At 35.9% G+C, this 13,972-nt stretch overlaps 1 protein-coding gene across 1 annotated transcript in view; it reads right to left on the reverse strand.

Moving 5' to 3' along the window:
- The window catches only part of Zranb3 (zinc finger RANBP2-type containing 3), a 222,738-nt gene that overhangs the window by 104,491 nt on the left and 104,275 nt on the right, over positions 1-13,972 (reverse strand). The window contains exons 4-6 of the mRNA XM_023709687.1: positions 13,082-13,260; positions 7,885-8,116; positions 2,676-2,761 (exon numbers count right to left, since the gene is read on the reverse strand). Coding sequence (XP_023565455.1) covers positions 2,676-2,761; positions 7,885-8,116; positions 13,082-13,260 — 497 coding nt within the window. The remainder of the gene's footprint in view (positions 1-2,675; positions 2,762-7,884; positions 8,117-13,081; positions 13,261-13,972) is intronic.

Consider the following 13,972-nt stretch of genomic DNA (forward strand, 5'->3'; position numbering starts at 1 on the left):
AATTATGTTAATATATACATACATATGATAAAATGTTCCATTATCCTTAAAAATATGAGACAAATGCATATTAAAACTGCATGCAGGCAAGAATAAAATAATTTATATTTTCTAACATTGGCAAATCACAGGGAAAGAGACAACCTGACACACAGTTGGTGCAAAATAACTTCTCAGGTATATAACTAAGGAAAATCTAAAATGTACATGCATGTCAGATAAGAGGTGTCATATTACAATGTCGTTAAGAGTCATGAAAGAGGGCTGGTGAGATGGCTCAGTGGTCTAAAGCACCTACTTAGAACAAAGTTGGCAAAGCACAGGGACCGCGGTTCAATCCCTCAGCACCACGTGCCAGCCAGCCCCGCCCCCTGGTGGGCTGAGCTGGCCACACACACACACACACACACACACTCATAAATAAATAAATAAATTTTTAAAAAATCATGAAAGAATACTGCATTCAGGATATTCTAAATGTAACTGGTGAATTATATTAGGTTCTGTTCTAATTTTCATATTTTAGGGTTGGGCAAAAAATAAAAAATAAAATGTACATATCCTTTGAATCAGCAATGTCACTTTTATAAATTTATTTATTTAATTTTTCTGTATTTAGGACATGGTTTACAGGGTCTATAGGATCTTACTACTAGATCAGACTAGTAATAATTCTACTGTTTTCAGCCTCCGAAATGCTGGGATTACAGGCTGGCACCACCATGCCCAGTCTCAATCACCAACTAAGAATGCCCCGGGGGTGGGGCCAGCACCACATGCCAGAGATTGAACCCCAGTCGCTGAGCTCTGCATAAGTAGGTGCTTTAGTCTGCTGAGCTATCAGGCTGGTGCATACAAATTTATGATCATGTAGATGGCATAAAGTATTAAAACAGCTAACAATTACTGATTACTCAATATGTAAGTCACTATTTAAATCCTTTATACATACAAGTTAATGTAAGTCTGATGATAACTCCATGAGGCAGGCATGATAATTATCTGTTTTCATGGCTGAAGAAAATGAGTATGAGGAAATAAACTTCCATTCTTCACATAAAATATTTGGGGAGCAGTAAATGTGAGAAAAAAACACAGATGATATAAGTAGATTTCCATGGCCTTTTTTGGTTTGTTTGCTTGAGTTTTATGACACAGGGTCTTGCTGGGTAGTTCAAACTGGCCTTGTACTCACCATGTAGCCTAGACTGGTCTTGAACTTGCAGTGATCCTCCTATTTCAGCCTACTACAAGCTCGGATAACAGGCACGTGCCACCAAGCGTGGCTCAGATTTCTATGATTTTATTTTTTTATTTTTTTAATATTTTTATTTTTTATTTATTTTGTGTGTGTGTGTGGCCAGCTCAGCCCACCAGGGGGCGGGGTGGCTGGCATGTGGTGCTGGGGGATTGAACCGTGGTCCCTGTGCTTTGCTTAGCTTAGCTTGTTCTAAGTAGGTGCTTTAAACCACTGAGCCATCTCACCAGTCCCAGATTTCTATGATTTTAAATCACCATCACCTGCCATGCCGGCCCTGCCCCTGGGGTGCACTGAGATGGCGATTGAGACTGGGTGTGGTGGCACGGGCATGTAATCCCAGCTCTTGGGAGGCTGTAAATAGGTGGATCACTACGAGTCCGATCTAGTAGTGAGACCCTGAACACCCTATAGAACCTTCCCTAAAATACAAAATAATAATAATAATAATAATAATAATAATAAATCATCATAATATAGATAGATAGATAGATAGATAGATAGATAGATAGATATCTCCTCTCCACACACATGGGGAGAATCATTGTTGCATGAGTTATATACTACAAAGAAATATGTATTAAAGGTATACTGCATAAATAAATTCCTAACAGGGGGTATATAGGACATTTAAAATGAATGCCAGATAGCTCAGTGGACTAAGTGCCTGCTTTGGCAAGCGCAAAGACCAGCGTTTGAACCATGGTCCTGCATGCCGGGCCAGCCCCCGGGGCACGCTGAGCAGCGACAGTGGCGCATGCCGTAATCCCAGTGCTGGGAAGGCTGAAAACAAGAGGATCACAAGGAATCTGATCTGTGGAGTGAGACCCTGTACCAAATACACAAATGAAAAAAGAAAAAAAAAAAAAAAAAAAAAGGAAGAAAAATAAATAAATAAATAAATAAATAAATGCTAGTGTTCTTTTAGGAACTGATATGGATCTCTACATGCAATAAACAAACCAAACTGCAGAATAAATGTGTATATTATTCTATGTATGCAGAAATAATTTACATGCATATATAGGCACAGATATCTCCAGAAGCATAAGCAATACAAGAAATTGTCAAGATCAGTTACCCTACAAGAAAAAGGTTGGGAGAAAAGGGGCAAAGGAAGAAGTATTTTTCATTTCTGTATAATACGCATGAAGACCAATTAAAAATAAAAGAATAAAATAAAGAATTTCAAAGATTAAAAAAGGTGGAGAGTTAAAAAAAAGAAAGATGAATTTTGCCATTTGTATTTCTTTTGCTTATTTGACATGCAAGTCATACACACAAGTTTTTACTTGAAGACATTACCCTACGATTGCCATAAGTCTGAAAAAACAATGAAACAAAGAATGACTAATAATGCTTAATATTCAGAGAAAATGCCTGAAAATAAAAGTTCATGGAAAATAGTTTGTCATACCTGACATGTGCGTTACAGTATCTTTTTGAATAGTCAGTCCACGTTCCAAATTTTTGTGGAAAAAGAGCTTCTATCTGCATGAATAGCTGTAACAATACAAGGGTTATCAATATGTAATATTTCCAAGTAAACTGTCAGAAGGATACAATAAATTAATAAATAGTAAAAAGTATTAAAGAAAATCTTCACCTACTTCAAAGCCTTTCCATCTGTTAAACTCCCACCCATTCCTCAGGAACAACAGTTATCTTTCTAAATCTATATATTTTTCTATGAAGAATATCATACATGTTATACAATTAAAGTGATTTCCAAAATATGTGATAGACACATTTAAAGTATATTATTTTTTAAAATTCTGTAATCAAAATATCATACTTTTTAAAGGCTTAAATACATGCCCACTGCTATTTATACGTACTTTAAAGGTGGCCTGCCCATTAGCTCAGTTGTCTAGTGACTGCTTAAACAGAGCAGTCAGGCTCAGGTTGCTGTGGTTCGATCCCCAGATCCTCAAGCCTTACTAGACCTGCCCTGAAGGCATCCTGAGCCAGTCCCCTCCCCCCCAAAAAAAAATCCTTCTGTACTTTAAAATATTTAAACAGATGCCTGATATTGGCCACCTACTCTGTTTTTAGATTTATGCAATTACAATTTAATAACTTCATATAATTCTTTTTTTTTAAACTTCATATAATTCTGTGTGACATCAACTATCCATCTACCTGCTTGAATGTTTACTAGATTTTAATGGGGTATATTTTTACAGATGGGGAAGATGCCTTAATAAATGTTAGTATATTGGCCAGTAAAGACACTATCCCAATCTACACATCCATTATTAGTATCCATGAAGCCTTTTAGGGTCATTTTTATAATCTTGTAGACTAAATATAATAATACCACACTGCTAGTTTAATAGGCTTTTTTTTTTTTTTTTTTTTTTCATTTTTCTTTTTTGAGACAGGGTGTTTCAGTATGTAATTCAGCCTTCCTCGAACTCACTATGTAGCCTGGGCTGGCCTCACAGTGATCCTCTTGCCTCAGCCTCCTAAATTCTGGGAGAACAGGCTGAGTCACCTGGCCATAGGCTTTTAAAAAGTAACAACTTCACATACCAGAAAGTTCATATTCTTCAGTAGCATTCAGTATATTCATAGAGTGCACTGATCACCACAATCTACTTTTGGAATATTTTTAATCCCAAAGAGAGACTCCATACCCATTAGCAGTCACAGTCTAGTTCTTCTCTTTTCTAGTCTTAGTAACCACTAACATACTTTCTGTTTTCATGAATATGCCTATTCTTGGTATATTATATGAACAAAAATCATTTAATCTGCTTTATGTGTTGGCTTCTTTTATTTAGCACGTTTTCAAGATTCATCCATATGGCAGCATAGCCAAATAATATTCTATAGTAAGCATATACCACATTTAACTTATTAAGGACATGATCTTTTATTTCCATATTTTGGATATCATGAATGATACTATAAACATTTGAATGTAACCTTTTGTAAACATATCCGCAGTCCTCTTGGATATATAGTATGTAGGAACAGAAGTGTTGGGTCAGATGGCAACTCTATGTTTAGTTTTCATTTTTAAATTTTTATTTCAAGGTCATTTTGGTTAATTAGTTTATTTAGCTTGATTCCATGGCTGTGGAATTTTAAATTTTTATTTTATTATTTATTTATTTTTTGTATTTTAGGGAAGGGTCTACAAGGTCTTCAGGGTCTCAGTACTAGATCAGATTTGTAGTGTTCTGCCTGTTTATAGCCTCCTAAGGGCTAGGATTACAGGCATGTGCCACGATGCCCAGTCTCAATTGTTTCAGCGTGCCCTGGGGACGACAGGGCGGCATGACAGGCCCAGGAATTGAACCCCCAGCCCTTGCACCTGCTTGCAGGCTCTTTAATCCACTGAGCTATATGGCTGGTCCTAAATTTTTATTTTAAAGAAAAAATCAAAACAAGATAATAGGAGAGTAACAATGATGAATACATTGCGGATTGTCATCTTTAAGTTACTTAGAGTACAAGATATAGCTATTTAATTATCTAAACAATATTAGGACAACTCTTTCCAATAAGAGAAATTAGTATATAACTATCATACATAAGATATATATCTTTGCTTTTTTACCCTTCCTTTCTCCTTTCCATATCCCAGTTTCTCTTTCTTTTTGAAGTTTCTTCGCATTTCACAATATCTACTGTACTTTATGGATCATATTTACCATTTCAGCTTTTTACACTAGGGAGACAATACAATGTTTACACGTGAGTCTGATTTATTTCACTTACGAATATGGTCTCGAGTTGCATCCATTTACCTATAAAATTCTCCAGTTCATCCTTCCTTATGGATGAGTAGCATGCCATTGTATAAAAAGACAACTTTTTTATTGATTCCTTAATTGATGGCCATTAGGACTATTTCCAAGATCTGGCTATTACAAATTCTCCCTGTATACAAACAGGCACACATATATCTCTGTGGTTCTGATTAGCTTTTAAGGGAACTGCCCAAATGTTTCCCAAACAACTTTGGTGCTTTACACCTTTCTTATATGCTAACATACTCTTAAGAAATCACTGGAACAAAGAAAAAACTCACATGGACATTATGAGTTAACAAATACCTTGAGATAAATGATGTTCAGGACACAACATACCACAGTATGAGTTGCAGAAAAAGCAGGGATTAGAAAGAAATTTACAACTGCATATGCCTAAATTTAAAAAGAGCAAAAATCTTAAACCAAGTCTAACTTTCTACCTGGAAAACAAAGCAAAGTAAAATCAAAACAGTAGAAATAAATCTACCAAAACAAAAGTTAGTTTGTGTAAAGGTCAATAATATTAACAAAACTTTAGGCTGACCAAACAGCTCAGCGGATTAAAAGCACCTGCAAAGGGGCTGAGAAGATGGCTCAGTAGAATAAGCGCTTGCCTGGCAAGTGCAAGGGCCTGAGTTCAATCCCTGGTTCCACCAAAAAAAAATCAATAAATAAAATAAAAAGTAAAAGCACCTGTAAGCAGGTGCAGGGACTGGGGATTCTATCCCCAGGCCTGCCTGACAACCCCGCCTCCATGGCGCCCTGAGATGGCAATTGAGACTGGGTATGGTGGTGTGTGCCTGTAATCCCAGCTCTTGGACCAGGGATATAGCTGTAGATCCTTCCCTAAAATGAGAAAAAAAAAAAAAAAAAAAAAAAAGAAGAAAAAAAATACACACACACACACACACACACAAAACTTTAGCGAGGCTGACCAAGAGAAACAAAAGGCTCAAATTGGTAGAATCACAAATGAAAGAGGGGTATTACTACCAATCTCACAGAAATACAAAGCATAATAAGAGCATACTAAAACCAACTGTTTGATAATACAGTAAATAACTTAGATGAATGACCAAATTCCTAGAAAGATAGCATATACTAAAGCTGATTAAAGAAAAAAAATCTGGGGACACAGAGGAGACTGAATTAGTAATACAAAAATTAGCTTCAAACAAAAGCTCAAGTCCATGTGGCTTTATCATTGAATTATACCAGATATTTGAAAAATACAATATTTTACACCATCCATTTATTTGTCATTCATCTACTAAAGAAGATTTTGGTTGCTTCCCAGTCTTGATCAAGCTACTTTAAACATTAAAAACAGCAGTATTTTTTTTAATTCTCCAAACAGCCATACAAGACAAGATCCCAGTACTGTTACGGCTCAGTGTTCACAAGCAGACAGGTTTCCCTTAGGGAATATGGACCCTTACAGATTCACAAAAGTTTCACTAGTCATTTCTTCTTCCCAACCCAGCAACCATTCCATACTACCATAAACTACCTTCAGAATGCCAAAAGCTCTATGGGTACTAAACAAATACTATATTCCTCTATTCTAAGTAGATATCTTATTTGGAGTGGTAAAAGCTGTATGGGTACTAAACAAATACTTCATTCTTCCACTCTAAGTAGATACCTTATTTAGACTATACACATGCTATAGTTTCTCTCTACTTTCTCCAATGTAGATTTTTTTTTTTCTTTTAAGATTCATTGGTTTATTTGGTATAGAGTCTTACTACACAGCTTGGACTCATAGTGATTCTCCTGTCTTAGCCTCCCCAGCTCTGGGATTACAACCATGTGCCATTATAGCCAGTTTCTGTGGCCGACACGGTGCAGGGTGGCACGGCATGTGGTACTGGGGATAAAACCCAGGTCCTTGAGCTTGCCAAGCAGGTACTTACACTGCTGAGCTATAATATTTATCTCTGTTCTCACTGGCTCCCCAAATGTGGATCTTGAAGTGAGAACAGAGATAAATATTGCAATGTAGAGCAAAAGACATAAAGTAGATTTATCCTCAATCTTAGATAGCTTATAAAGTTTATTATAGATAGTATATATAGTTTATTAATAAATATGATAAACACCACAAAAGAACCTCAAGAATACATGTAAACAATATCACAAATCTATACTAAATATGGAACTGTTAAAATAAAGGTAAAAACTATTTCTATATATACCAACAAGCCAGACTAAGGCTCACATGCAAATAGCTTTAAAATAGTCATAAAGCAGAATGCATTTAATTATAATAGATGCCCATGGATTCTGAATATACTCTTTGGGTTTTTTTTTTTGTTTGTTTGTTTGTTTTTTTTGTACTGGGGAATTAAACTCCCGGCTGGTGCATAAATCTCTGAGCTATCTCTCCAGCCCCTGAATATACTCTTGCCTTCTTTTCCCAGGTCTGGAGCTTGAATCATGAGGCAAACACTCTACTACTGACGGATATCCTCATCCCTTTTTAAATTTCATTCTGAAATTCAATCTTACTATATTGCCTGTGATTTTTTTTTTAATGTTTTTATATATTTAGGGCAGGGTCTACAAGGTCTCATTACAAAGACTGGACTCATAATGATCCTCCTGTTTTCAGCCTCCCAAGTGCTGGGATTACAGGCACACACGACCATGCCCAGGCACAATCACCTTCTCAGTGCCCCCCATGGGTGGGCCTGTGATGCTTTTGAACTTACCATCCTCTGCCCACGCCTCCCAACTAACTGTGATCATAGGTACGTGCCACTACTTATGGCACCTAATTTGAAATTAAGAATTGGAAAACATGAGTGATTGAATTTCCTTTTCTTTTTTCAAGCCTCCTTAGTATAAGGATTTTAGTACCTCTTCAGGTCTTCCCAAAGCTGGAGTTCCTGTAAGAAGAACAGCTCGTCTGGCTTTCTGTACTATTGGCAATAAAATCTTGCTGCGTGTTGCAGTTCTAGACTTCATGTAGTGTGATTCATCCACAATAACTACTTTGAAGTTCTGGTTGCTCACAGTACTTATCAAAGTTTCTGCACCAGTGGTTAAAAGACCATAGCCCAGAACTGTCACTTTGCTGGTCGATATTCTCCTAGGGGGAAAAACGTGTTCTTTAAAAATGTCTCAGTAATTAATAAATCATAAATAATACAACTTTTTGAGGAATAAAACAAAAGGGGCATTATAAGAGTAGACTAAAATACTGGTAAAACCCAACTTTAAGATTTTAGTCTTCAAATATAGTTTACCAGGATCAAAATTAAAACTTTTGGCAATCTTCACAAAATTTTAAGTTGTCTTTGGAAAATTTTTATACCCTTTAAGCTACATTTTCTAGGAAAAGAACATTACCTCTCAATATTTGCTTCTGTCTACCCAGGATCATATATAAGCTGGATATTCAAATATTAGGTGATTCTTTGATGAAATCCTTCACATAACTAAAATAAAACTTCCTCAGTACTTTGATCAGGACAATCCTTAGTATAATAGGACTATCCACTGTACTACAGAACAGCTCATTTTTCCTGTGTTATGGTTTGCATCTGAATGACCCTCCCAAAGCCTCAGGCGGTCGGTCATACAGGGCAGGCTTCTGAGAGGTGGCTGAATCTAGAGTTTGTGATTAATACATGGCCTAATGCTGGAGTAAGGGTGTGAGTGCTAGCTCTCTCTTTTTCTCTCTCTTTATTTTTGCTGTCTTTTGCCACCATGAACTGTAGCCACTCTGCCATGTGTCGGGATGTTTGGAGCTAGCAGATTATGGACAGAAACCTCTACAAACCTTTTAACCTTGGGTGTAAGGCATTTTGTCACAGCAAGGTGAGAAAAGTAACTACATTTGGTTCTCCATATTAAAGGTCATTGGAGTCCCCCAGTCACTGTGATAAATAAAAAAGGCTACTGGTCCTGGGGAGATAAAGTGTGAATAAAAGAAAAGGATATCATCTTACATAGAGAACAATTTAAATAAAGTGATCCCTGGTCTTTTAATCTCTATGTCTTTATGTTACTATCTTGAAATATACATTTATATATTTCTGATATAATTCATATTTATGTATTTCCCTTACTGTATCATAAAAGTGGTGGGGTACAGAATGCATATTTTCATCTTTGTATGGTTCTACCAATGAATATTTATATGAGACTTTTTTTTTGCTGTATTACATTTTCTTAATCTCTTATTCATTTTAATGAGAAAAAAGATAAAATAGCAATGAAACAGTTTCAAAACAGGTTAGTATAACAGTTACAATAATTAATACATTGCATATTGTTGTCTTCATAGTAGTTATTCAGAGGACAAGATGTAGACATGATTACCTTTTTTTTTTTTTTTTTTTTTTTTTTGGGAAGGGTCTACAGGGTGTTCAGGGTCTCACTACTAGATCAGACTCATAGTGATCCACCTGTTACAGCCTCTCAAGAGCTGGGATTACAGGCATGTACCACCATGCCCAGTCTCAACTGCAGTCTCACTGCAACCTGGGGAGGCAGGGCCTGCCCTGGGGATTGAACCCCCCCGGCCCTTGCGCCTACTTTCAGGCACTTTAATCTGCTGAGCTATTTGGCTGACCCTGACATGAATATCCTGTCTAAACAATATTAGTACAAATATTATATTTGAGATAATTTGATAAATAAGTTTGTGGACATAAAACATATCACTTTGGAATTTTCTGTATCATCAGTGAAAAACCCAGGACAAAGTCAGCTTTCTGCAAAAATAAATAAATAAATAAATAAATAAATAAATAAAAAAGTCAGTCTTTTGCCATTCTCGACTCTTTACAAAAAAAAAGGCCAGAAGTTCATAGTAGCCAATATCATCAAAACAAATGCATTTTTTAAAAAAATATGGCAACTGTACTTTACACCCTGAATAATTTTACACAGAGATGATTTTCTCAATATACTAAAACATCAGAATACCCTGAAAGTAAAGTAAGATATTAGTATAACTTCAGCAAACTGTGAACAATATATAGCAGACAAAGGATTAGTAGCCCACTGCAGCAGGCTCGATGCTGCCATGCCTTAGTGAACAATCCAAGCATTGATGGAATCATATACCAGAGGGAAGTATATATATTTATGATCAACAACTGTTGATCATCTTCGTTTATACCTAAAGCTGCCTCTTTAAAGATGTAGAAGACATTGAGTAGTTTTTCTGTCCATAGCTAATTATCTATCTGTCAATCTTTCTTGCTTGGTTTAATGTATTTGGTTGTTACAGGGTCTCACTACCCAGCTCAGACTCATGGTGGTCCCCCTGCTTTCAGCCTCCCCAGCACAGGGATTACAGGCAAGTGCCACAACTCAGGGACTCTGGCCGGCTCAGCCCACCCTGGGGGTGGGGCTGGCATTGCATGTGGTGCCAGGGATTGTACCACAGTCCCTGCACTTGCCTAAGAGGGATTTTAGTCTGCTGAGCTATCTCACCAGCTCCATAGCTAACATCTTACAGAAAATACACTATGGGGTTGTAATTCTATCTAACAAACCCCAAGTCTTATTCAAATAAAAGTATCAGCCACTATTTAATGCAGAGTATATTTCTAAGATAATAATAAAAACTAGATAACCTAAACTGGATATGAGGGTAATCCCAGCACTCTGGGAAGCTGAGGCAGGAGGATTGAAAATTCAAGCCAAGTTGAAGTAATTTAACAACTTAGTGAAACAATCTCAAAATGAAAAAGGGTGGGGCTATAGCTCAATATAAAGGCCCTGGGTTGAATCTTAAACAGTGCAAAAACAAAAAACCACTTATGACCTAAATGCTACATAAATAATAAAGGACACAAATTTTAATAAAATTTAAATGTAGACATTTAAGTACAATATAGATGAGAAAAAAGTTATGGAAACCTTAGTAAATTCAATAGTCTAAATTCTTATTTTTTCAATTTTAGAAGGAGAAAAATCTATTTATAATGATTGCCTATATTTTATATTAACAAAATGTCCAAATTTTCATGGACCAGTAGAAGTATATGGGGGGCCTGCTGGGTAGCTCAGTTGTTCAAGCACCTGCTTATGCAAACGCAGTCAGGCACAGGACACCAAGGTTTGATCCCCAGTTCCTCATGCCTTACCAGACCTGCCCTAAGGAAACCTGAGCAAGAAAAAAAAAAAAAAAAAAAATCCTTCTCAATTTTATCAACAATTGATGGAAAATACCTGTTTCATGTTACGTCTAAGGCATTTGCTATTCAGACAGATACTGATGTTAAGCTCAACAGCCTATGTTTTTTGTTTTTTGTTTTGGCGGGATTGGGGATTGACCTCAGGCCCCTGCACTTGCCAGGAAGTGCTTATTCCACTGAGCCATCTCCCCAGCCCCTCAACAGCCTATGTTTTAAGGTAATAATATCATTAAGCTTCTCTTCTGGAGGGTTGACAACTTAAATTTGCAGACCAAAAAGTTAGAGAAAAAGAAGGGCTACAAGGATAGCCAACATTTGGGCCCTAGCCCTTCAAAGTCAGTGAGGACTCAGGACATAAGAGAACCTGTACTGTAACATCCTGCAACTCAGTGGTGTCCCAAATATTCTGATCAAGGAGATTATGGGGTCATAGAGGAAAGTGATCAATGATGTAAAATGTGCCTAAGGAGAGTCACATGGAGAGAAACATTCTCTCAGGCTTTCACAGAAAGCAAATTGGCCAAGCAATGGCTGTGACTCATCTACATGGCTAACACTGACAAAGGATCTACAAACTGCTGTACAGGGTTTCAGGGTAAATCCTGAGGGGAAATGACTGACCTCGTCAGATACAAAAGTTATATTTTTTGTTATGTAGGTCTTTGCATAAACAATATGCAATTTATTAATTATTGTAACTGTCCTACTAACCTGTTTTGAAACTGTCTCATTGTTACTTCTTTCTCAATAAAATTAATATTAAAAAAAAGAAGTATATGCTAGTGAATCTGGGTTCCAAGTCTGAAAGAGAAAAGGCCCTCTACTTAAAATGTTTCCTGTTTCCTCATTCTGAATTAATGAAGGCCAAAGATATTTCTACAAATATTCTTTATATTAATAGTCATAATGAATATAGTATAATACTACAACTAAAATTTTTTAAGAACTAACATGTTTTATTAAGGTACATGCATTGCTCTTAAGTCTGAGAAACAGTTTTGAATATTTGGAAATACAATAATTTACATCATTTAACTAGATGTTCAATGTAGTCATATCAGTTTTCAACTTGGTTTACTTATTTTACTGATTAGAAAGCAAAAATAGAAAAAACAGTAGCAACAGTATGATAAAATTTTTAGAGTAAGGACTTCAAATAATCACCAAACACATATTTTCCAGGTATAAAATACCAAAACTATAAATTAACATAATAAAATAAAACTTTATAATTTAACTTTTAGTTAAACTCAAAATATTGCATATTGATCTAGCTCAGTGGTATAATTCCTGCCTGGCAAATGCAAGGTTCTGAGCTCAATTCCTGGTATCCCTCCTGAAAAAATTAAAAATTACATAGTAACAACTTGAAAAGCAAAATCTACCATGGTAGCTGTTGATCATGTTAACCTCTGAAAAGCTGTAAAATTTACAGTTAATTCTTAAAATAATTAGTTTTAAGTATATTTAAGTTAAACATATATAGGTATACAATGTCTCTGTATCTCTAAAACAATACATATTTCACACTTAATTTTAAAACATACCACAAAGGGCCAGGTGTAATGGCATATGCCTATAATCTCAGCATTAGGGAGGCTGAGACAAGAGAATTGACCCAAGTTCAACGCCAGCCTGAGTTACATATGAGTTGAACACTAGCCTGACCTACACAGTAAGACCCTATCTCAAACAAACACTGTAAGGGAACTTAGAGATAAATACATTATTGGGTTTCCAGATCAATAAATTGTATTTTAAAAAATAAAACGAAATTCTCTACATTACTCTCATTTCTAAATGAATATCTGTAGGTAATATCTAATTCTAAACATGAATATATACCTCATATGCACAAAGAAAATTTCTTTTATTCTTAGAGATTGAAAAGCTGTTCTCACCCAACATCAATTTTATTTTGAATAACATTGATTTCTTCAGGCTCTAGCTCTGGGATCCATTTCTCTATTTCTTCCGTCCAAGGGTACTTCAGCGATGAAGGGACAACTATTAAAAGAGGCCATTCCTCTTTATAGAAATAAGCAATTGCAATTGCTTGGATTGTCTTTCCTAGTCCCATCTAAATTAAAGAAAAATAATACAATAAAAATACAGGCTACAATATCTTGAAAAATATCAAATATTAATAATACTACCAAAATAATATTCCAATGTAAAATTATCTGTACTACACAGTTAATAAAAAGTTCAAGATTATAAAGACTTTTAAAATTGATTAAGCAACACCATTTTGGATTTGGAATTAGAGACAAAAAGACTCCTAAGTTTAAGTATTACTGTACCAATTTCGTAAAACTCTTTATAAACAATACATGACCATTTCTAATTCCTCCTTTTAGAGAATACAATAGTAAATGTCTTACCCATGCAGCACAAAATAATTTTATTTTAAAATTATACTATCTGGGTGTGGTGCTGCATGCCTGTAATCCAAGCACTAAGGAAGTGGAGGCAGGAAGATTGCCACAAGTTAAAGGTCAACCTGGGTTACACAGTGAGCTCAAAGGCAGCCTGAACTGCACAGTGAAACCCTACCTCAAAAATAAACAAACAAAAAACCACACACAAAAAGGTTTACACTGGGGCTGGTGAGATGGCTCAGTGGTCTAAAGCACCTACTTAGAACAAGCTAAGCTAAGCAAAGCACAGGGACCGCGGTTCAATCCCCCAGCACCACATGCCAGCCAGCACCGCCCCCTCGTGGGCTGAGCTGGCCACACACACACATACACACACAATAAATAAATAAACAAATAAAAAAATAAAAAAAT

This window comes from Octodon degus, unplaced genomic scaffold (genome assembly GCF_000260255.1).
Source record: "Octodon degus isolate 3935 unplaced genomic scaffold, OctDeg1.0 scaffold00014, whole genome shotgun sequence".
NCBI classification, from domain to species: Eukaryota; Metazoa; Chordata; class Mammalia; order Rodentia; family Octodontidae; genus Octodon; species Octodon degus.